Source organism: Eutrigla gurnardus (assembly GCF_963514095.1).
Source record: "Eutrigla gurnardus genome assembly, chromosome: 23".
Taxonomy (NCBI): domain Eukaryota; kingdom Metazoa; phylum Chordata; class Actinopteri; order Perciformes; family Triglidae; genus Eutrigla; species Eutrigla gurnardus.
Genome location: NC_139934.1, coordinates 12,564,521 through 12,589,060, shown reverse-complemented (window position 1 = coordinate 12,589,060; position 24,540 = coordinate 12,564,521). Strand labels below are relative to the sequence as shown.

General features: G+C 42.0%; 1 protein-coding gene across 2 annotated transcripts in view; it reads right to left on the bottom strand.

Annotated features, from left to right (window-relative positions):
- lrch4 (leucine-rich repeats and calponin homology (CH) domain containing 4) overlaps positions 1 to 24,540 on the bottom strand; it is a 46,189-nt gene that overhangs the window by 810 nt on the left and 20,839 nt on the right. The window contains exons 2-18 of one of the 2 annotated variants that reach the window (XM_084003751.1): positions 19,790 to 19,934; positions 18,561 to 18,690; positions 15,721 to 15,826; positions 14,538 to 14,784; positions 13,157 to 13,253; positions 12,684 to 12,804; positions 12,448 to 12,554; positions 12,295 to 12,347; positions 9,241 to 9,396; positions 8,877 to 8,945; positions 8,624 to 8,678; positions 8,471 to 8,534; positions 8,258 to 8,359; positions 8,084 to 8,178; positions 7,700 to 7,837; positions 7,313 to 7,390; positions 6,313 to 6,970 (exon numbers count right to left, since the gene is read on the bottom strand). In XM_084003751.1, the coding sequence (XP_083859877.1) occupies positions 6,743 to 6,970; positions 7,313 to 7,390; positions 7,700 to 7,837; positions 8,084 to 8,178; positions 8,258 to 8,359; positions 8,471 to 8,534; positions 8,624 to 8,678; positions 8,877 to 8,945; positions 9,241 to 9,396; positions 12,295 to 12,347; positions 12,448 to 12,554; positions 12,684 to 12,804; positions 13,157 to 13,253; positions 14,538 to 14,784; positions 15,721 to 15,826; positions 18,561 to 18,690; positions 19,790 to 19,934 (1,991 nt within the window). In that variant the 3' untranslated portion in view covers positions 6,313 to 6,742. Of the gene's footprint in view, positions 1 to 6,312; positions 6,971 to 7,312; positions 7,391 to 7,699; positions 7,838 to 8,083; positions 8,179 to 8,257; positions 8,360 to 8,470; positions 8,535 to 8,623; positions 8,679 to 8,876; positions 8,946 to 9,240; positions 9,397 to 12,294; positions 12,348 to 12,447; positions 12,555 to 12,683; positions 12,805 to 13,156; positions 13,254 to 14,537; positions 14,785 to 15,720; positions 15,827 to 18,560; positions 18,691 to 19,789; positions 19,935 to 24,540 lie in introns of those variants that run through there. The other variant, XM_084003752.1, reaches the window with a different exon arrangement.

Sequence of the window (24,540 nt, the reverse complement as noted above, 5' to 3'; positions counted from 1 at the left end):
TATGAATGAATTATATTAGGAATATACACCAGAAACCAAAGTAATTATTCAAATGGGTTTTAAAAGAAGCCCATAATAAATAATTTCATTATGAGTTCATAATAAAAGGCCCAGACATAAGCAGTATCACAGCTTACCAGGGGAACTTAAATTCACTCACAGAATTTTGATAAGAGGCAACCTACATTATGTATTTATTACATAAAATGATGTTTGTATTTATTATGGATGGTCCACCAGCCGCCGTTGATCTGACATGTTTTAATTGTGCGACAGCATTGACTTAAATAACAGCACAGAGGAAACTGAACATCCTGGTGAGTGTCTCTGTGTAGTTTGTAGCCTGAGGCACCCGTCTAGTTTCTGGACCGGTTGAGATACTATGGTCACATGACCGTTCAATTTGACACCTATACAATTAGGCACATATGCTTCGACATTGGCTGGTCCCAAAGCTTATGTGTTAGTTTTATTGGGGAAGTGTTTATTTCAGTGGTGGTTAATTAGCTCCTCCATGAACAGCTAACACTTAAATGCACGTTATTCTACTGTATGTTTATCATCAGTCAACTCTCAGGCTTAAAAATCCATCTGGCTGGATGCGTAGTTTAATCGTGCACGCCTGATGAAGTATTTTCATTTTACAGGCAGTGATTCAGACGGGCCCCTTGGATCGCCATCAGTGACCCTGAAACCCCGGGATGAACTCGCTCACCCATGAAAACATTTCCCGGTACGTCTCTGAGGTTAAATCTACATAATCAATGCTGCCGACTATCTTGACTCGACTATACACGCATGACATGTCGATAATGACGCCTGACTCGCAGCTCCAGCAGGAGAACCAGAAAGGCAGCAGCCTATTTATGGGGTTTCCTCCTCGGTGCAGTATTCAAACCTGCAGGCTGGTTTCTCCTTCTCTCTGACATTGACTGAACACTCACCTGCTCCAACCCGGGCCAGCTGGAGTTGGTGTTGGGAAACCTGCTTTTGAAGAGGTTAAAGCACATCCTCTGCTTTAACCAGGGTAGCTGTACGCCCGCTCACAGTTTGACCACCTTTTGTCACGACACTCAGACTTTTCTTGACATATGATCCGAGGGATTTTTATGCATTTTTAATCACTTTTACAACAATTCGTGAATTCTGTGACTAAACCAAATTGTGAATTTTTTTTTGTGAAATTGACAGTACACTATGACTTTTATATTTTTATTATATTATTATTATTATATCATATTTTTTTAGAATATTTCATGAATTTTGTCGGGTGCCTGTTTTTGTCAATTTTCAACATAATATATAGTATGACTTTTTTTTTCTTTCTTTTCTTTTTTTAATTTTCCCCGAAAAATTAGAATATGGCATTTTATGGTTGTTTTGGACTCCCTACACTCAGACTATGCTTGCCCCACGATACGAAGGATTTTTATGACTTTTTAATGTTATTTTAGATTATTTCATTAATTTTGTCGGGTGCCTGTTTTTGTCAATCTTCGACATACTATAGTATGACTTGTGCTGCATCAGGTGTGCTGCATGGTGGTGTAGTGGGTAGGACTGTCGCCTCACAGCCAGAGGGTCCTCGGTTCGATTCCCCGGCACGGGTTGGTGTTTCTTCTGTGTGGAGTTTGCATGTTCTTCCTGTGTAAAAGACTGTTTGCTCTGGGTTCTCTCGCTTCCTCCAATAGTCCAAAGACATGCAGGTGGGAAAAGGTTGATTGATCACTCCAAATTCCCTGTAGGTGTGGATGTGGGATTTTCATGACTTTTTAATATTTTTTTAGAATATTTCATTAATTTTGTCGGGTGCCTGTTTTTGTCAATTTTCGACATACTATAGTATGACTTTTTTTTTCAATTTTTTCCCCGAAAAATTAGAATATGGCATTTTATGGTTGTTTTGGACTCCCTACACTCAGACTATGCTTGCCCCACGATACGGAGGATTTTTATGACTTTTTAATATTTTTTTAGAATAGTTCATTAATTTTGGCGGGTGCCTGTTTCTGTCAATTTTCGACATACTATAGTATGACTTTTTTTTTTTTAATTTTCCCTGAAAAATTAGAATATGGCATTTTATTGTTGTTTTGGACTCCCTACACTCAGTCTATGCTTGCCCCACGATACAAATTATTTTTATGACTTTTTAATATATTTTTTTAATATTTTATTAATTTTGTCGGGTGACTGTTTTTGTCAATTTTCGACATACTATAGTATGACTTTTTTCAATTTTTTCCCCGAAAAATTAGAATATGGCATTTTATGGTTGTTTTGGACTCCCTACACTCAGACTATGCTTCCCCAACGATACAAAGGATTTTTATGACTTTTTAATATTTTTTTAGAATATTTCATTAATTTTGTTGGGTGCCTGTTTTTGTCAATCTTCGACATACTATAGTATGACTTGTGCTGCATCAGGTGTGCTGCATGGTGGTGTAGTGGGTAGGACTGTCGCCTCACAGCCAGAGGGTCCTCGGTTCGATTCCCCGGCACGGGTTGGTGTTTCTTCTGTGTGGAGTTTGCATGTTCTTCCTGTGTAAAAGACTGTTTGCTCTGGGTTCTCAGGCTTCCTCCAATAGTCCAAAGACATGCAGGTGGGAAAAGGTTGATTGATCACTCCAAATTCCCTGTAGGTGTGGATGTGGGATTTTTATGACTATGTAATCATTTTTTTTCCAATATTTCATTAATTTTGTCAGGTGCCTGTTTTTGTCAATTTTCGACATACTATAGTTTGACTTTTTCCCCCCCAAAAAATTAGAATATGGCATTTTGGACTCCCTACACTCAGACTATGCTTGGCATACTAAACAAGGGATTTTTATGAGTTTTTAATCATTTTTTACATTTTTTTTAATAAATTTTATCGAGTGACTGTTGTGAATTTTCTTCATACGATATGAGGGATTTTTACGACGATGGTTGGGATGGATCCATGGTGGCTACGCGTGCTGCCATGGGCTACTACTGTTGATACTCCTTCTACTACTACTACAGATGCAGCATTCAGTGCTTTATAAACCAACAGCAGGATCAATACTTTGACTGCCAGGAAGCCAATGTAAAGATCTCAGAACAAAGTCCGGCTCGGCTGATGTCGTACTTTTCGATGCCAGAAAATAGATCCATTTCAAATCAGCCAGTTTTGATTCATTTGCACCTGTAATAATGGTGCTCTAGTGAAGAGGATGGAGCATCACAGATAATACATGTTAGTGAATACATGGGACTACATGAAAATCTCATCATTATTTTCATGGCCACATAATTGCAATTCACGATATTATCCCGATAATCATCAAAATGTGCTTAAAACTTGAAATGTCACTAAAATATGCTGAAAGCACTTTGCACCGAGAGATGCAGTTGAAAGCTCAGTAACAAGTTAGTAGCAGGTGGACGTTGAGTTCAATTTTTGGGCAAAAATAAGAAGTTAAGCAGCTGCAGATACCCTGATCACGGTAACGTTCCTGGCTGATTAAGCAAAAGCACAACAGCAGGCAAGCAGACAAAGTTTGTTTTTAATAATTTCTTTACAGCGGGATGAAAAAAACCTTTACATATAGATTTATATAAACTCAAAAATGATTCTCAATAATACAAGGGTGTCATATAAATATAAAATACAACTGTATTTCTGTTCCACTAACATATTAAAGAATATAGCTTGGTCTAAGCCAGTGAATTCATTACTGTTTGTTGCTTATCCAGTTTCATTTATAAAATATACATTTTGAATTGAAACAGTATAACATTTCATTTAAAACAGCAGGCTAATAAAAAAAAAAACTTGCGCCATTGGACGGGACATTTTTTACAGTGGACATTATGACCTCTAGACAACGTCTAGCGATTCAGGCATGGGCTGGATGGTGGACTACACCTCGTTAAATCAACTTATAAAACTACTGCAATCTCAACCCAATAGCGTTTAAAGAAATGTTGGGCCCAAAAGTGTTTAATTTTAAATAAACCAAAAGACAGTACTTACGAAACTTTAGTACTTAAGTCCTTAGGAAGACTTAAAAAAACAACTTGTTGAGCTTTCTTAAGGGGAAAATGCCAAATAAACAACAGCTCCCACATTAAGCCAGTTAGCCTGTGTTAGCTAGAGCAACTATGATAATTTTGAATCAACTGGATTCCTGCTCAGGTTTACAGCTTGGCAATGTTACTGGGCAAGTGTAAGTAACAGCAGCAGCTAACCGGCTAAATCAGGGAAACAAAAGTGCTATTAGGAAAAATGCCTTTGTGAAATAAAAATAAAGTTTTCTGTTATGGCTAATGGTATATTTTACAAAATGCATTCATGTTTCATAATACATTTTTTATTTAATATTGAGCACTTTGGGGCTCCATATTTTAAGATAAACAGTCATGCTCAACTATATTAGAGTAGACCAACATATAGTAAAGTCTTCTCTATGAATAAGTCATACTGGTCCCCTACTTGTACTTGATTATTTTGACTTTTAGTGGAAGGTTTTTGTATCCCATTATGGTCCTACATTGTTAGAGGCCTTGATAAGAATAAACAAATTTTTAGGACTTTGTGGTTTGAATCCCAACATTCTCACTATTGATATGAGCTTTCAAACCCCACATCAGTCCATTAAGCATTCTAATCAGATCCATTGTGTGTTTAGTTGCAGACACTGACCTTCTATGAGCAATAAGCCAGACACAGCGTGTGGTAGAAACAGCAGAGGCCCTCTCTTGCTCTGCTAACTGTTTAGCCTTGGGGGAATCAATCATTTACCAATCAAATGAGGAGGAACTTTTAAACAATCAATGCTATTTTAACTCTGAATAACCGAATATTGATTACATTTAATTTGTCTGTGTGTGATTTAAAGCCAGACATCGATTTCACGAAGCTTTATGAGGCTTAAAATAAACTAGTGACGCCACTGCTGTTTCACCTCAGAAACAAAAACAACCAAAATCAGAAGAGATTCCAAAATAAATAAAAACGCAATAATTTAATAGCCTGTTTACATTTATACAAACATGAAGTCAGCTGGTCAAATAGACCAGTGACAACGACACAAAAAAGACACACACACACTTCCTGGAGGGGTTTGTACCGTTTAGACACATGAAGACGGGTTGATGCAGCGACATCGCCCCCTGCTGCTCACAGTGAGCGCAGCCATCTTCAGTGTTCAGTAAGAGGCACTGTATCATCTGTCTCACTGTCACATTGTTGTGATCTCTAACATCCAGGTTCCCCGTTTAACTAACTTGCATCTGTCTCGAGGCTAAAAATCACATTCACAGTTCAGTCTTACTTCACCAGCTTCTCTCTCGGCTTCTTTCAGCCTCCGAACACGAACATTTCTCAGAGGCAGAGCTGCTCTGAACGCACAATTCATCTCAGACTCGGTGAGCAGAGCTAAAGAACAACCGTCTCTCTGGCTGACAAGTCTGTAAACTGGAGGATGTTTGCCGCCTTTTCTCTTCCGAGTATGTTTGACTAACCTGCTTTTCTTTTTTGGTGTGTGCCTGTGTGATCATCCGACTTCCTCGGTGGGACTAGTGATGTCACCAGATTTACTTGGTGAGTATAACTTTATCATCACTACAAGTAATGTACAAAAATAATAATGAACATGGGTTTGCCTTTAAAGTCATCCAAATATAATTCACTTAAACAGCGATTTTAGTGTCATTTTGCCTATGATCATTAGTGTATGCTGTAGTATATACATAGCACAGAGTGTCAGTAAAGTTTCTGAGTTTCCAGGTCGAGGAGTGACTCATAGAGACAAACCCACAGAGAATTATAACACTAGTTTTTCCTCAGCTCTACAGAGATTCGTAGTCTATTTCAGCTTGTTGCTTTATACTCTGCAACATCACTGTTCTGTATTCATGATAACAAACCAGCAGACCGACACAGTTCCAGACTAGCTGGAGCATTTAGCAGCTAAAGGGAGGAGTTGGTGCATAGATTGACCAACTCCACGTGAATGATAACGCTGCTCACGCTCTGCTTCACATCACTTTATTATGTGATGTTAAATGTTACTACACTTCTTGACCAAAAAATACATTTCGAAAAACTGCAAGATAAGAAAAACACGACTCGCGGCGCAAAAGAGCAGCGTGCGCTAGGTGCACCGTACCATAGGTAAACAGCGGTTTTGCGGGCGACGTCCCTCAGACTGAAGATAATCAGGCATTATTCAGGAGTTATTGGACCCTAATCTGTTCTCTAGTGGCAGCCATTGTATCTCTCATGTGCACAAACACAGCAGCTGTATCAGTGTGCATTAGTAAAAAGAAGATACAAATAACATAGGGTAGCATGTGATTCATATGAGGGTCCTTTGCTCCGCCCATTCCCTGTCTCAACCAATGAGATAATTTGTGCCTGCGGAGCAGCTCTGCGTCAGAGTGAAGGCTGTTCATCTGCTGTCATGCAGCGTCAGTGTAGTGCTTTCTATTCCTCTAAATGAAGAGCTGTAGCTTCAGTGTGCTGTAGTGTATTCTGGTAGTTTCTTAAAAGGTGCTCGGCTGCATGCTCTATATGGCTCTAACATCCAACCAGTGTGCAGCTGTGGAGCGTCGACACACTCCGAGGGCTGAGGTCAAAACACACAGTTCAATCTGAGATGACAGCTGTGTGTGTTGGCCTCGCTCTCTACAACTGTGTGTGTGTGTGTTCAGTTAGCCTGCAGTTCAACAGCCGCGTGAATATTAAAGTACTGTGTTGGCTGTCGCTCCTCTAGGTGAGCAGGCAGCAGTAGACGACGTAGAGCAGGGCCATGGCGGCGCAGTAGAAGAGCAGGAAATCTGTGGACAGCAGCGAGGACGATGAAGACGAAGGTGAGGAGTGGCGGGGGGACCGGTCCTCCGCCGTCTCCCCGCCCTCAGCAGCCAGCAGGGCCGTCACACAGCGCAGCACAGCGGGCAGCTTACCCAGAAGCACATCAGAGCACGCACACATATCCCTCTGGACAGCGCGCACACACACACACACACACACACACACACACACAGGAGGAAAATACAAGTAGTTATATTGTTACAACTAGGAGACAAGAGAAGGACAAACAGTACAGTTAGACAAAACAGTGAGGGTTGAGCTGATGGGCCAGAGAAATGCTTTTAAACAGCCCAATCAGTCCAACCCTGACAGGAATAACTTAGCAACACAACTGAGCTTAAAGCACACTGAATATTCCATTTTTAAATTGCGTTACCAGACAGAACGTTGCATTTAGATGCATCAAAGTGTGCATGAGTTGTACTGAAAAGACAGCAGCGCGAGAAACATAATGAGAAGGGTCTTTACCTCAGTGACTCCCAGCTTACGACACGCGGCAAGGAAGTTTTCCACGTTGAGTCGACACTTTGCTGAACTCAGTTTTGGCTGAAAATAATATCAGAAAACACACATTGAACACTTAATAAATCATTTTTCAGTTTTCCCCAGAGAACGAGAGGGTCGCTGAGAGCGCTTCTGTTGGCTCCTTCAGAGAGCTAAAGCACTGAGGCGATGTTGAAAAGACGTCCTGGCTCACTGTGTTGTAATCATTCATTCAAACAGCAGAGGGCGCTGCAGGCACAACCGACCTGCACCTTTCTAGTAACTTAGGAATTAATGTTATTTCTTCTTAAAGTGACACAGCCTTCCTTTTTATACCACAGTGAAAATACCATACTGGTGCAAAGGACTCACCACTGCTGGGGAGGGAATGTGGATGATGGACACGGCTCGTGGTCGAAGGTGATTGGCCAGCTGGCAGAGGACTGTGCCGTTGGACAAGGCCTCGCCTAGATCCTCCGGTAGAGAGATCTTCAGCCGAGACTCCAGAGTCTGAGGAGGGAGGAGAACGCCTTTACGTTTATTTACTGCTGTTTAAACTCAGGATTATGATGTTCGGTGTATGTGAGCAGAAACATGGATGCAGCTTCAATAAACTGAGTTATAATAAATATATGGATGCTTTTTTTGTGAACAGAGTCACCGAAGTCTTCCCTCAGACAACCAGATTAACACAGTTCTAAATAAATACATCAAACCCAACTCCTTCTCTTTCAAAGCAGGTTTACTGGGGTTTACCTTGCGTAGTTGTGTGATGTCCGCTCTCTCTTCTTTAGGAGAACGCAGCACCGTGCGAGACTCACTCCTGCCAGACTCGCCCAGAGTAAACGACGCTGCCGGAGAGACGACAGAGAGTGTTGGTGCGTTTCTGAAGCGCTGAATTAAGGTACAAAGCGGCGTGTCGTTGTGTACCTGTGGGCTTGACGCTGCTGCGGGAGGAAGTGCGGAACAGGAAACTGTTGGGTTTCACGGCCTGACCGGGAGGAGGGGACGATTTCGGGGAGGACGGGACATCTGACAGAAAAGTACAAATGTGGCTTCAAACTAGATAAAAAGTCAATATGATATAACCACAACGCTAATGACAACTAAAAGGTGTGTGTGTGTGTGAGTGTGTGTGTGTACCTGTTCTGCTCATGGAGCGTTGTAGAAGTACTGAAGGCGTCACTATGCTCATCTGATCGGCACTCTAATAAATAAAAAAGAAACCGTTCACATGGTCAACGATGGAAACACAGTCTAGCTGTGTTTACTGAAGGAATGAGGGTCACTACTCACCGCACATCGCTGCCGGAGGCCCAAGTGGGAGTTGCTGTTCTCTGGCGAAGCACCACTAGGGGGAGACAGACACCGATAATTAATCAGGACAGAAGAACAACACTTTCCTCGACCTCAAAGCTTCCCTCCATTTGTAAATCAGGAGGGATGGAAGGAAGGCAAGCATGAATGGAAGTGAGTAGAACTTGGACTGTCACTCAAAGACATGCGTCGTTCTGCTGTGTGCTTTGGCTGTTCACAGGGCTTTACTTACGCTGAGCTACTTCCTGTCTGTGGTGCAGGGGCCACATGACTTCCTGCTTTGGTGGATGACTTCAGCAAACTGCAAAATTAGAGTTTTGACATGGAGAGCGTATAATTAGAAATGACCGACAGAAGGGAGTTGCCCCTGGGAGAGAGCTCCTCCTTACTGCTTTACACATGATGAAAATATATATATATATAACTATGTATAGTGTGGTATGTCATGTGATACCAGTGTTCAATTGATTCCTTCATAACACATAGTTTACTGCTGACAATCATTTGCTTTTCAAAATAAAATGTACACGACTGGTTATTAAAGGTGGCAGTAAAGAATGAGGAGGAGTAGAGGAGAATGAGGAGGAGTAAGTGACCTGGCGTTTTCTCTCTGCTTCTGCATACGCTCCCTCTCCTGCCAGATGAACAAGGTGCCCGGCCTCCTCCGCTCCTCCAGGGTGGGGCTGGAGGGGGACAGGGGGGCGGAGGAGGAGGTCGATGATGGGGGACCCACCTCCACATGGAGGGTGGACCTGGAAAGGAGAAAAAAGGTAGGGAAATATAATTAAAATACCACCCAAAGTTTGACTGACTGCAAATACTAGATAACTTTTCCTTTAACTGGTTAACCCTTTTAGATCACATCCACCATTCATATTGTGACATCTATTTAACAAAAATATGATGAGAATATTACCAAATTAATACTATTATAACATCCAGCCATCAATCAATCCTGAAATGCTGCTTCAGCTCAACTTTAATAACAATATAACAGCAGTATGGCGGTAGGTAAAATAAAGGCTTGGTCCTGAGACGCCCCTCCAGGCATGGCTTTTACTAGTATTAGTTTAGAAACAGCCAAACAACAAAAAGTTATATAAACAAGCTTTTATTACAGAGCTATCCTCAGAGCCAAGACCATTAAAATTGGAAGTGCACTGTCAATCTGCTGTTCTTAATATTACTGCAGACTGGATGCAGCGACAGCATCCCTATCAATCTCTGCCATTCTTGTTTCCCAGTCTTTTAATAAGAGTGTATTCGCACTAGAATGAGCAGACGTTTGGACAGATTGAGTAATACTGTAAATATCTTAAGAAGTGATTGGAGTTTAATAACCATCTAAAAGTCCCCTAAAGACATCAATGTGTCCGTTTGGTGTAGATCTTGTCTTTTTTCCACCCTTCTGTGATCACACCCTAAAGAAACGGTTCCTCTGGTTCTATTAAACATGATGGGTGTGATGGGGGAGAAGGAAACTGATTGAGTCATATATTTACTAACATCCTCCAAAATCTACACTGAGTGACTAAGACTGGGACGAGGTGCGACTGTCTTTCTGTTGCCGTGAAACAGCAAGGGGTGTACTGCAGGTCTTGTATGTTGAGGGTGTGCTCTGTAATCTGGGTCCATGCAGACTTAAACCAGTAACACCAGAAAAACAGTCCTGGGTCCAGTTTAGTTCGCCAACCTGTTTCAAAGGGCAGTGCTGTTTATTCTCATGATTATGACATTATTAATCACAAGCTGTGTTTACTAGAAAGGGATTTGGGGAGTTCAACTGGTTTAGACTGAAATAGGTGCCTGAATCCGGTCATACCATTACTCTTAGTCATCCCTGTTCTTATTAGAGGTGAGGAAAGACTTGTCTCATTGGAATGTTATCTTGAAGTTTTCATTCACTAAAAAAGATGTGCGTCCAATCTGTGTAGCAATACAAATGTGTTTCTCATCATGTTAGGTAAAGTAATTCCAGTGTGTTTTAGGTCATTTTTTCAGATTATCGCAACAGTATTTGCAAATATTTTGGCCAGAATGATCGTGACATGATGACGACACATTGGCTCAAAATTAGACATGAGCTGGATTCAGTTTCCCAGCAGTTAAACAGCTCAAAACGAGAGCAAGAAACCCATCCTATAAACTCAAATCTATTGTAGTGAATTGATAGATGTGCATCTTCATTCTGAAAGCTGGTTTGTGTGAAATCATTATATCATTTAAAGATTAAAGTCCGTTTAAAAGGGTGTGTAGAGTTTCCGTTTTCAGCCTCGCTGTTCTATTTTTACGAGTCCCAAAGGAAATGTTGGAACATCCGTTTGTTCACGCTGATCGTAAAATGTTTGCGGACGAGATTCAGGCTCGTGCTCCTCAGTTTAGTCAGTCCTTAATCATGTCCACTACACAAGGCTTAATGAGGGGTCAAGGTCCCACTGAATGAGGGAGTACAGTTAATAAAGCTCCAGGATTTAGAATGAAACATGCCGGTTGTCCAGAAGCTGATTGATGGCTCTGGGTCACAGGTTTATATACAGCCAATGGGACTGGGACTGTAAATCTCAACACTGTCGTTTTCTTGGTAGCAGAACAAGGAGGCATGGGATGATATGAGAGTATCATGTCACGATTATTATGGCCAAAACAACTGCAATTCCTGTGTTTTTCCATTTTTTATGTGGACCATCAATGTGACTAGACTACCTTTATCTGGATCCGCAATAAAAATCCTATTTCATCTACAACAACTATTATTGGTTGGTATTTTAGAAACTGGAGCCAGAGAATATCTATTTCCTTGATAATTGACTTAAATGAATAAACCATAATCAGAATTGTCGGCATGCATTTCCTTTAGCAAGTAATCAGGGAATAGTTTGAGCATCGTATAATACCATTAATATTTACTAGCATCTGGTTTTACTTTGTTTCACATCCGCTCGCAAAACATATGTTTAAATCTAGACGATGCAATAAAGTCAGGATCGTTAACTTCCCGAGATAACGGCACCCAGAAGTACGCAACATGCAGTTTGAGGGGCACGGCAACTAATGAGAACAGCAGTCTATTGACTTTTCCCAGCTCTCAAATACCCTGTGAAGTGACCTTGTAAAACAAGGGAGGAGTGAAAAAGTGCTAAAACACTGTCTGTCTTTGTAACTCGGAGAGCCTGAGTCCACAGTGTCCAACCAGAGAAACCAACACACTGCTGAGTTAAAGTGGAATACGTTTCCACAAGAACAGTAAACAAAGGAGACCATGGAAGAGGTCATTACTAGAGGTAAACGTGTTACACAGAGCTGAAACATTTCCCATAAACCCTCCTGATTCTCATCCTTAACAGACCTGTTAACTCTTCCATCATCTGTCACTACAAGCTCTCACATCTTCCCCATTTGCTCTTTAAGTTTTGTGCTGAGACCCTATTCCCAACTTTAAACCAATCTTATTGTTTTGTGTTTCATCTAATATTATTGTATTATGCTATAAACCATTTAGTTTTTTTTTTTTTTTTTTTTTAAATATTACCAGTTATTGCTAATGTGTGATTTAAAACAAACAATTTAGTAAGTAAGTTGTGCAATAAACCACTGGCCCTGAATTGTGTTGGCGACATTAGAAGGTATATTTTACAGTGTGTTTCACTAACCTGCATATTGTCGTGTCCTGGGGTTGGGACAGTGAAGAGCTCTCCTTCTGCTCCTGGAAATCAATGACACAATCAATAACTTCCCTTGATCCAAGATGTCAAGCGACGAGACGATCCGACACAATTGCTGATCAGTGTGTGAATGACCGGTACCTGAAGAGGTGCTGTCATAGGAGGTGTGGGGAGATCCATCCTGATCGCCTCCTCTTCCTCGGCCACACTGCCGTCCATGAAGTCCACATGCTCAGACTCTCCATTCACTGCAAACAGAGTACAAGAGCTTTTTATCCACGTGGGCAAACAAATCTACCGTTTCAGTGACCTACTCTATGTTACAGAACACTGTCTAATGGGCCAAATTACATGAAAACAGGTGTGTCCTTCCTCACCTTTGTTAGTTTCCAGAGGAGATCCACCCTCCTCTTCCTCCTCCTCCTCCTCCTCCAGGTTCCTCTGGTCTCTGCTGACCTCAGCTAAGCGAAGGGAGCGCTCTGAGAAGTCATCTGCTGACTGGACACACAGACGGATCGGAGTCATTGATCTGTAGTCGCTGGTTAACACGACACTATAGGAGAGGCTGGCTCTATTTGTACTATGTGTATATTTATTATTTACTAATCATAGAATCATTGATGTGTTCAACAACACTGTACATGGGGTATTTAAAACAAATAATCTGCGTCATGCTCTTCAATAGAGGTGAAGGCACACTAAACAAGTCATTTTACCCAAAGTCTCATTAGGTCCTATAACTCAAGCTGAGCGTGCCTCATGTCCTCCCTCTAACTCGACCTTTTCATCAGGGTCCTCAGATATGAAATGCAGCGATGACGTGATAACGAAGCGCGTCCAGTAGTCTTACCTCGTTCCCAGACCACCGCTTGCTGCCGCTGTCGACACTGTTGAAGCCAGAATCCAGCCCTCCGAACTGACCCGTGAACAGCTCCTGGTCTGACAGACTGCAGGGGAACACGTAGAGCACACATTAGGATAAGCTGAACACACAGCGAGCACACGGCAGTGTTGTACATGGTGGTTCATTAGTCTAAAGGCTCTGACTCAGAGCTCCCTCTCAAATATTCTCTCTTATCTCTGTCCTTGGTCCTGTCTAGCTCATGGAAATGGCTACTAGGCAGCTGAAAGCAGTACATTGAAGTTCATGAATATTTGACAAACCCTGCTTCCTCTTAGTCATCATTTATCTTCCATTTCCCTATTCTCCATTTACTGTACTTCCTGCCATTTATCCCCTCACCTCATGCTGACATTGTTCCTTTAAAAAGGCATAAGAGTGTGTTCGTGAGTACATATAGTATAGCAAAAAATATTCTCACAGCTCTATTATCCTGAAAATGACTAGCAGCAGTCATTATAACAGCAGCTACCACTATCAGGAAACAGTATTGATGTCCGACTGTTGTCGGACTGCTGTCACACTCTTCTTACCTACACAGTCCTCTACACACTCTTCTACTGTAAAACACTTAACCACACTGAGAAATAGAAAGTGCAATACATAATACAAGTGGCCACTTTAGGTTCCAACATCCATTATTGTAAAAAAAAGAAAAACTGTTTGAAATGAGCAGAATATTGTGGTCAAAAAGAGCGTCTCTCTTTGATTCCACTGTCTCTCTGTAAACCAACCGACTGATGTTATATTCCTCCACTATGTGACTACGAAGAGTCTCCATCAAACACTAAGTACGGTAGAATTAATGCAGTCTTTAAGGAGACAAGCGTATTTCCTTTCTTTCTGAGAGAGAGACATGACGATGGATATAAATTTGAGCTAGCTTAGCATGAAGACTCCTCTGTAGCTCCTTGACTAATACGTTAAGTAAGATGGTCATGAATCAGAACGTCTCCCTGCATAAATAAAGGATAAATAAATATAAAAACGTGTATTTGTGCACGCTGCATTTTTAAGTCAGGCTCTATTTGTCACTTATCTATGATGAAAGCGAGCTAGACAGCTTTTTCAAGTCACTTGTGACGATATTTAAGATGATCACTCAACTTATTGTGAGCGTTTTTATCTGTGATCAAATCGGCTCAATATTAACATTCAATATTAAACTAAAAATAACCAATGTGATTTTCCCGGGAGAACTGGAACTACTTCTCGGTTTATCCATCAGTAACGTAGCATCTCCAGCTATGGTGCAGAAATGAGCTTGTTCCTTCATCCTGCTCCTCCCAGACCAACTTGTTTGTTACTCCCTCCCTCCTGTCCTCCTCACCAGCTGTTAAACCCAGTGGGCCTCAGGTGTCTCTCCAGCTCCTCCTGGCTCCTCTTGCAGGACTCCATGTTGAGGTACTTGAAGATGTGGTATTTGCCCTTGGAGCAGATCTGTGCAGGCGGCATTTGCAGCGGGTTGTTGTCCAGCAAGATGCTCTGGAGATGGCGGAGGTGGCGGTAGCACAAGGGCACGTGGGAAATGCGGTTGCAGGACACATCGAGCCGGACGAGGGGGAGCTCGGATATTTCTGGACGATGAAAGAGAGGGGAATTTATTAGTCTCAGTTTGATTTAGGCCTCAACTTTTTGATACTTTTAATACATTTAAAGGGTGTCCTTTGGAGTTTTCTTGTAAACAAATAACTGTTCCGTTTACATTCAGTTTCTCATACATTCTGTGTAATCTTGAGGTTTGACATTTCATCCTTCCTGTAAAGTTCATTCAGGTTTCACAGAACTTTGCCTTATTCATAAAAGATACTTCATTCTGTGCCGTTTCCATACATGTTTACTTGTTTACAGTCTTCTTTTCCCCGGTCTTTGCTGGCTTGTTGCTACATTTCCTACGCATTAACTACCAGGAATGTGTATCATGTCACATGCGTGCATGTGCATCCTCGTGCACGATATAAATAAAAACGGGGACCCAAACATTAATCTCCACTTAGTGAACACTTGACATCAAACATGGTTTAAATTTAGAAAAGGCTGGAGCCAGCAGCTCCTGTCCCCTCGTAGTCTGTTTACTCTTGTTGTCGTTTACATTTCCTCCTAATGAGCTGGAGAATGAGGCACTAATGGGGTAAGATCCATCAGACTTGCAGTAAGTCGGAAGCAGGTCAATACTTCTACACGTAAACAACCAATAGCTCACAATAATGATGCAATTACCATCTAACAATTCCACATCACAATCCATGATGTCCAGAGAGCTACGATCTGATCAGGGTGTTTCCTATATCTTTATAATCTTCTACAGTTATTGATGCACTGAATAGCAATCGGTGATTACCGGTGCAGAATCACTCCATGGGGTCTGGACAAAGACATAGCTGAGGTTTGTAGGGTTAGTTGGCTTCATGAAAGAGCACTGATGAATGCTGCTGCACGGTATATACAGATACTAGTACAGTACTTTAAGTAGAGGAGGTTTGAGGACAGCGGGTGTTCATGTGTGTCTTTACCTTCAGGCAAAGTGGTGAGCTGGTTCCTCCTCAGGTTTAAGTCCCTCAGACACTCTAGCTGGCCGAGCTCTGCTGGCAAACACTGCAGTTCATTACAGCTTACATCCTGGGAGAGAACGACAGAGAGAATCCAGTGAACTGAAACTGACAAGATTCATTAGATCTAGAGGACCTGCTTTAAACTTAGTAACAGTCCAAAGAGAAAGTTTAAAAGTCTATGGCTGTGGTCGAAAGCTGCGTCTTCTACACAGACCTCTACACAGACCCCTACACAGTCCCCTACACAGTCCCCTACACAGTCCCCTACACAGACCTCTACACAGTCCCCTACACAGTCCCCTACACAGACCCCTACACAGTCCTCTACACAGACCCCTACACAGTCCTCTACACAGTCCCCTACACAGACCCCTACACAGTCCTCTACACAGACCCCTACACAGTCCTCTACACAGTCCTCTACACAGTCCCCTACACAGACCCCTACACAGTCCTCTACACAGACCCCTACACAGTCCTCTACACAGTCCTCTACACAGTCCCCTACACAGACCTCTACACAGTCCCCTACACAGTCCCCTACACAGACCTCTACACAGACCTCTACACAGTCCCCTACACAGACCTCTACACAGTCCCCTACACAGTCCCCTACACAGTCCTCTAAACAGTCCCCTACACAGTCCCCTACACAGTCCTCTACACAGTCCCCTACACAGTCCCCTACACAGTCCTCTAAACAGTCCTCTACACAGTCCCCTACACAGTCCTCTACACAGTCCCCTACACAGACCTCTACACAGTCCCCTACACAGTCCCCTACACAGTCCTCTACACAGTCCTCTACACAGTCCCCTACACAGTCCTCTACACAGTCCTCTACACAGTCCCCTACACAGTCCCCTACACAGTCCCCTACACAGTCCTCTACACAGTCCTCTACACAGTCCCCTACACAGTCCCCTACACAGACCTCTACACAGTCCCCTACACAGTCCCCTACACAGTCCTCTACACAGTCCTCTACACAGTCCCCTACACAGTCCTCTACACAGTCCCCTACACAGTCCCCTACACAGACCTCTACACAGTCCCCTACACAGTCCTCTACACAGTCCCCTACACAGTCCTCTACACAGTCCCCTACACAGACCTCTACACAGTCCCCTACACAGTCCCCTACACAGTCCCCTACACAGTCCTCTACACAGTCCCCTACACAGTCCTCTACACAGTCCCCTACACAGTCCTCTACACAGTCCCCTACACAGTCCCCTACACAGTCCTCTACACAGTCCCCTACACAGTCCCCTACACAGACCTCTACACAGTCCCCTACACAGTCCCCTACACAGACCTCTACACAGACCTCTACACAGTCCCCTACACAGTCCTCTACACAGTCCTCTACACAGTCCCCTACACAGTCCCCTACACAGTCCTCTACACAGTCCCCTACACAGTCCCCTACACAGTCCCCTACACAGTCCTCTACACAGTCCCCTACACAGTCCTCTAAACAGTCCCCTACACAGTCCTCTACACAGTCCCCTACACAGTCCTCTACACAGTCCCCTACACAGTCCCCTACACAGACCTCTACACAGTCCCCTACACAGTCCCCTACACAGACCTCTACACAGTCCCCTACACAGTCCCCTACACAGACCTCTACACAGACCTCTACACAGTCCCCTACACAGACCTCTACACAGACCTCTACACAGACCTCTACACAGTCCCCTACACAGTCCTCTACACAGTCCTCTACACAGTCTACACAGTCCTCTACGCAGTCCCCTACACAGTCCTCTACGCAGTCCCCTACGCAGTCCTCTACGCAGTCCCCTACACAGTCCTCTACGCAGTCCTCTACGCAGTCCTCTACGCAGTCCCCTACACAGACCTCTACACAGTCCCCTACACAGTCCCCTACACAGACCTCTACACAGACCTCTACAGAGTCCCCTACACAGACCTCTATACAGTCCCCTACACAGTCCTCTACACAGTCCTCTATACAGTCCCCTACACAGACCTCTACACAGTCCCCTACACAGTCCCCTACACAGACCTCTACACAGTCCTCTACACAGTCCCCTACACAGTCCCCTACACAGTCCTCTACACAGTCCTCTATACAGTCCCCTACACAGACCTCTACACAGTCCTCTACACAGACCTCTACACAGTCCTCTACACAGTCCTCTACACAGACCTCTACACAGTCCCCTACACAGTCCCCTACGCAGTCCCCTACGCAGTCCTCTACACAGTCCTCTACACAGACCTCTACACAGTCCTCTACACAGTCCCCTACACAGTCCTCTACACAGTCCTCTACACAGACCTCTACACAGTCCCCTACACAGACCTCTACACAGTCCTCTACACAGTCCCCTACACAGACCTCTACACAGTCCTCTACACAGTCTACACAGTCCCCTACACAGTCCCCTACACAGTCCACTATATAGTCCTTTATAGAGTCCTCTACACAGTCCACTATATGGTCCTCTACATAGTCCACTATATGGTCCTCTACATAGTCCTCTAGATGGTCCTCTACACAGTCCACTATATGGTCCTCTACATAGTCCACTATATGGTCCTCTACATAGTCCTCTAGATGGTCCTCTACATAGTCCTCTACATAGAGCTCCCTGAATAGTGAGTAGGAAGTAGTGAAGAGTGATTTCGGACACAATCTGCGACCCACCATCTGTACTGCCAGAGAGCCTCTATCACCATAGAAACCTTCTACACACAGAATGAAGCAGTAATGTAAAACAGTAGTGTGTGTGTGTGTGTGTGTGTGAGTGTCAGTGTGTATATCATACCAGCTGTCGGAGGTGTGTTAGGGAGTATATGGAGGCGGGCAGCGAACACAGCTTGTTGTTGCTGACTATGAGCACTCGCAGGAGGGGGAGCTGAAACACCGACGAGGGTAAACTGGACAGAAGATTACGACTGTGGACACACACACACACACACACACACACACAAACACACACAGTGATGTCATTCAGGAGGCCTGGTGCAGCAAAGGTCAATACACTCTTGTGTTTTATATCTTAAATAACCAGCTAGCCTATAAAGAATGTGCCGCTACATTCAGTCTTGTTGTTGTACAGGATATCTGCTTCGAGCCTACACTTTTGCCGCCTGTATTACCAGCCACCTGGACGGCTTCTCTGGTCTCCTAGCAACAGTGAATGATAGCGCCCAGGAGCGTGGTTCTGTTGTTGTAAGGAGGATTGGACAGGATTTGTCTTCATCTCCAGCATAAACAAACACAGAAGTTCAAATGCAGTTCTCCAACAATACATGCACCGCCAAACTGTGAACCTTTGTGCAAAAGTGCAACTTTTAAAGGACAATTACACTCTATTACAACTTGGGATTTGTTTTGTATTGCACATACTTAAAATAATACATTATATTTTTACATAAAATATACATTTTATTGGAACATGTTGATAAATACAAATTTTAAAATAGAAAAACATGAAACAACAAAAGACAAAAAAAGAGAACATAAAGAGAAAGTAATTACATTCACAGAATAAGTGAGAAATTGATTCACTTTCTGCTTCAGAAAAAGGACATAGTGGAGAAATATCTGCTTTAAACGTTTGTAATAATTCATTACAAGGGCAGTGTCTATGTCTATCTAATATTTGAATATACATTTATTTTATTAGGGATGAGGAATGTATTATGGCCTGACCGCAGCTTAAAAAACGCTGAATAATAAAACCCCAAACTTTACAGCCTATTATTGGTTCTTTTTGTGTTAATTATCTTTAACTAGGCACCGTTTTCCCTCATCATTCCTCCCCTCAAATAACAGTGTTTTAACCTGATAGAAATGTTGGCCAAAATTTTAAACCAGGACCAATGACTCGTTATCAGAGGAGGCGAGGAGACCATGTGTTTGACAAGGCTAGGTTTGCTGAGTCAGGGTCTTTCTGAAGGGGACGGGTCTACATATTTAAGACCTGTAGGTACACAAACTACAACAGAATGAGGGCTTTAGACCTGGACCGTGAGTATGGTGTTGAGTTACCTGAGGTTGAGGTAGGTGAGGGCCTGGAGGTTGCCCAGGCTGGAGGACAGTGAACGCATCCCATTGTGGTAAAGGCTCAGAGTCTCCAGAGAGATGAACTGACAAAGCTCCTCCGGCAGCTCACACAGGCGGTTCTTTGACAGATCTGACAACACACAAAATGACCAAACATTAGACCGGCCCATCAGTTTATACAGGACCCAAACCCAATTTCCACATTTTGAGCCCTTAATGCACATTTTACCTACGTTCACATTTGTGCAGACTTTGCCTGAGTGAAGAATGTTTCATTTTCACAAACTGAGGTACATGGGCGTTTAGAGAGCTCTGCAGTCTGAAACTCACATGCACATGTCTAGTAATGTACTTCCCCATGTTGAACCCATCCTTAAACTGTTGTTCCATGTCATTCACCTCTCTCTACACTCATGTTTCCTCTCACTGTCAACTGTCAAATAATAGCAACATCCTTTCACCAAAATCTGTAATAATCGATAAATCCTTGTTGTTCCCAAGACCAAAAAATGAAAAAAAAAAAAAAAAGACTTGGGCAAGCAAACTTGACTTGACTTATAGGTCAAGCAGAATCCTACGATTCCCATGACACCACTTGATATAGTGTCATTCCGTGTCATTTCATCAAATTTCTGAAAATCTTCCCACCTGACCATCTCACAATGTCCTGAAAAAATTTGAGTACAAAGATACACTTGTTAATAGGAAAAATCCAAAATATTAAGTCTCTACTGTCAATAGTTTTCTCATGAAACATCATTGAATGAAGGGTAGTTTAGATGATTTTTGGCATCATGCTCTGAAAAGCCATTTTTAAACAGCAATATCTGGAAAACTATCTCACCTGTGGCCTTCAAAATTTCTACAGTGTATATCTGTTACTAATAGCCTCCAGACATCGAATATCAGGGGTGTAGCTCAATGATAACCTAGTATGGTAGGTACTTAAAATGTGGCTTGTTGAAATAAAGTAGTACATTTGAAGAGTGACTGAGCTCCCATTTTTGCAGATAAAAGACTTCTATCACTTCTGCCTCTATCTCTGGTGTTAGCTTAAACATTCTACAAAATATGGTCTCTCTTAGATGATTAGTTTCACAGATATTAAGGCTCAAAAATGGAAGTAAACACATCTTTGCCCAATTTCAGAGTCATATTCCAAAAAACTGACAACACGTATCAGGTCCAAACTTACTTTTTTTGAAAGATCATATTCTTGTTAAAATCATATTAAAAAATCAGGAGGGTGTTTTGCCTGAATTTGTCGCAGTGATTTTTTAAAATCCTGATATTGGTGGGGTTTTTGTGGCCGTTTTTTGGTACTGCATGTCTTAATATCCTACAAGTAAACATCACAGCAGGGCATTTCAATTGTGTTTTTTACCATTTACCAAAGACTTATATGTGACTAAATACTACTGATGAATTTAGCCTTATTAAAACATTAAATTGTAGCACAGTTGTAGTTATAGAGGCAATAAGTCCTTGGATGTGAGTTGAACATGCTGAAAGCAGCTTTTAATGTCTTAAACCATGAACAAACAGCATAATATTGAAGACTGTACATTTTGTCATACTTTAAGTATATAAATTACACAACCAAATCAAATAATAATCTTAATTTGAGCATAAGATTTTACATTACAGTAGAAAAGTCTCCAAAGTTTGATATTGAATAACAGTTTGTCTCTGTGCTCACTATGAGACAATATGTGAGTTATGATCAGAAATGGTGGATAGGAAGTATCAGAGATGTTTCAGATGAAGATGAAGATGTACTGGTTCAGTTCATGCACCCACATGGCCCTGCCAAGAGTTTCTACTGGCCAAGAAGAGAAGACATGTGCAATGTCCCACTGCAGCATAGAATTGCAAGATTTGACGTTCCCTCTACAGAAACTGGGTGCATGTATGCCATCAAAAAAGATGAGCACAACAGAGCAGAGATGTACATTAGACTATTTTTAAAGTCACTGCCAAATGAATGAATGTGACTAAGGAATTGGATCTAAAAGATGAAAAATGTGTGATCCCTCATAGTGAGCATAGAGACAAACTGTTATTCAATATCAAACTTTGGAGACTTTTCTACTGTAATGTAAAATATTTATGCTCAAATTAAGATTATTATTTGATTTGGTTGTGGTATTTATATACTTAAAGTATGACAAAATGTACAGTCTTCAATATTATGCTATGTTTGTTCATGGTTTAAGACCTTAAAAGCTGCTTTCACCATGTTTAACTCACATTCAAGGACGTATTGCCTCTGAAACTACAACTGTGCTACATTTTAATGTTTTCGTAAGGCTAAATTTATCAGTAGCATTTAGTCACATGTAAGTCTTTGGTAAATGGTAAAAAACACAATTGAATTGCCCTCCTTTGATGTTTACAAGTAGGCTGTTAGGATATGCAGTACCAAAACCAGCCACAAACATTCCACCAATATCAGGATTTTAAAAAATCACTGCGACAAATTGAGGCAAAACACCCTCCTGATTTTTTAATATGATTTTAACAAGAATATGATCTTTAAAAAAGAGTAAGTTTGGACCTGATACGTGTTGTCAGTTTTTTGGAATATGACTCTGAAGTTGGGCAAAGATGTGTTTACTTCCATTTTTTAGCCTTAATATCTGTGAAACTAATCATCTGAGAGAGACCATATTTTGTAGAATGTTTAAGCTAACACCAGAGATAGAGGCAGAAATGATAGAAGTCTTTTATCTGCAAAAATGGGAGCTCAGCCATCCTTCAAATGTACTACTTTATTTCAACAAGCCCCTTTTTAAGTACCTACCATACTAGGTTATCATTGAGCTACACCCCTGATATTTCATGTCTGGAGGCTATTAGTAACAGATATACACTGTAGAAATTTTGAAGGCCACAGGTGAGATAGTTTTCTAGATATTGCCGTTTAAAAATGGCTTTTCAGAGCATGATGCCAAAAACCGTCTAAACTACCCTTCATTCAATGATGTTTCATGAGAAAACTATTGACAGTAGAGACCTAATATTTTGGATTTGTCCTATTAACAAGTGTGTCTTTGTACTTGAATTTTTTCAGGACATTCTGAGATGGTCAGGTGGGAGGCATTTGATGAAATGACACGGAATGACCCTATAGCATCTTTTCTTATGTTCTCTTGCCCCAACATCACTTTGTAGTCTCCAACCCCTGACTGAGATCTTAACCCGATGATATCAATCAAATTCATACTTTGTTTGGTTTTATATTCTATATGTCCTGGTGCCATATGAGAGCATCCCCGCTGTTTTCACAAACCACCAGCCTAAAATGAACAATCCATGCAGGGAAGCCACACTGCTGTGGCAGAGTCTTGGCGAGGCGAACGCTCATTCACTCCTGACCAAACTGGGTGAGCAGAGAATTTCCAAAAGCAGCTGCTATTGGCTTCTTCCTACTTTCTGTGTGCAGGGTGAATGTATGTATGTGTCAGACATCAGAGAACAAGCAGGGGGAAACTGGTGTGTAGAGTGAGAATATTTTCACATTTAACGCTGGGAATTAAGGTTTTATTTTGACCAAACCAGAGTTAGTGATTGTTTGAACAGTGGAAAGTTAAGATGACAGTAAAATTATTGTTTTTGTCAATAGATTCTGGTGTATTTGGCATGAGCGATAAAGCTGCTGTTTCTGGTTAGAAAAAAAGGTCCTTTCCATAATGCTGTTCACACTTAACCATCTGTCAGTGGCAGGAACACGCATTTGTGATCTGATCTGTAACATTAATCTTCATGTTTTTAAAGAAAAAAAACAGTCCGAGAGCTTGATGGAGCGGCAGCGGGGGGCAGGGTTTAGAAAAGGGTCAATTGATCAGTTTCTTGTCCTCCGTCTCCCGATCTCACAATGCAAGACTCCCTAAGCCACACCCACTTTTGAGCAATTTACACAGACATTGATTTTAATTTCTCTTTAAGATAACACCCCACCCTGGTATTCTCTTTCTCTCAGGAAAAGCTGTTCTACCTTCCATTTCACATAATCCTTAATGCACTAAAATGATCTGGGTCAACTTGATTATGAACTTCATCTTCCACCAACATCTCTATTTAAAGTCTCCTTATTTCCCTCTTCTCAAAAATCTCCAATGCCTAGTCTTCCCAAACCTAATGACAGTATTACTGGACGTGCTCTGTACTGACCCTGCTGTCATCAATGTATCACTTTAACTGCACATCAGACTGTGAGTGGGACAAAAGAAATGTGAGCGTGCAGCCGACACAATAAAGCATCAATGGATTGTCTATAGAGCGGCAGTGACTCCAAAAAAGCACCATTAGCATCGAGCTTTCCCCGTCAGCAGGATGAGACACAGGTCTGTCGATGGCAGACAGCCCAATGGCTGTTTATTGATTGCTGCTGGAGGAGGAGGCACTTCCTCTCTTTGTTGTCAGGGCCTTCAATGGGGGCTTTTATTTTGGAGGACTTAAACTGAAAAATTCACAAAGAAAGAAATCTATGACTGTCGTTATGCAGTAAGAAGGAGCTAATAACAATGGGACATGGTGACTGATAGGACATCGGACATTGTGCAGCTTGGCTATGTCCATATTTATTGTACAGTTTAGGGAGCAAGACCATACATGGTTAGTCCATCCATTGGACATGTCCTCTGTACCAGCAGATACACAAGTTCAGGTATCGGATTTGGAAAAGAAAACATGGTATTTGAACATCTCTAAAAAAAGATAGCAAAATCAATCTA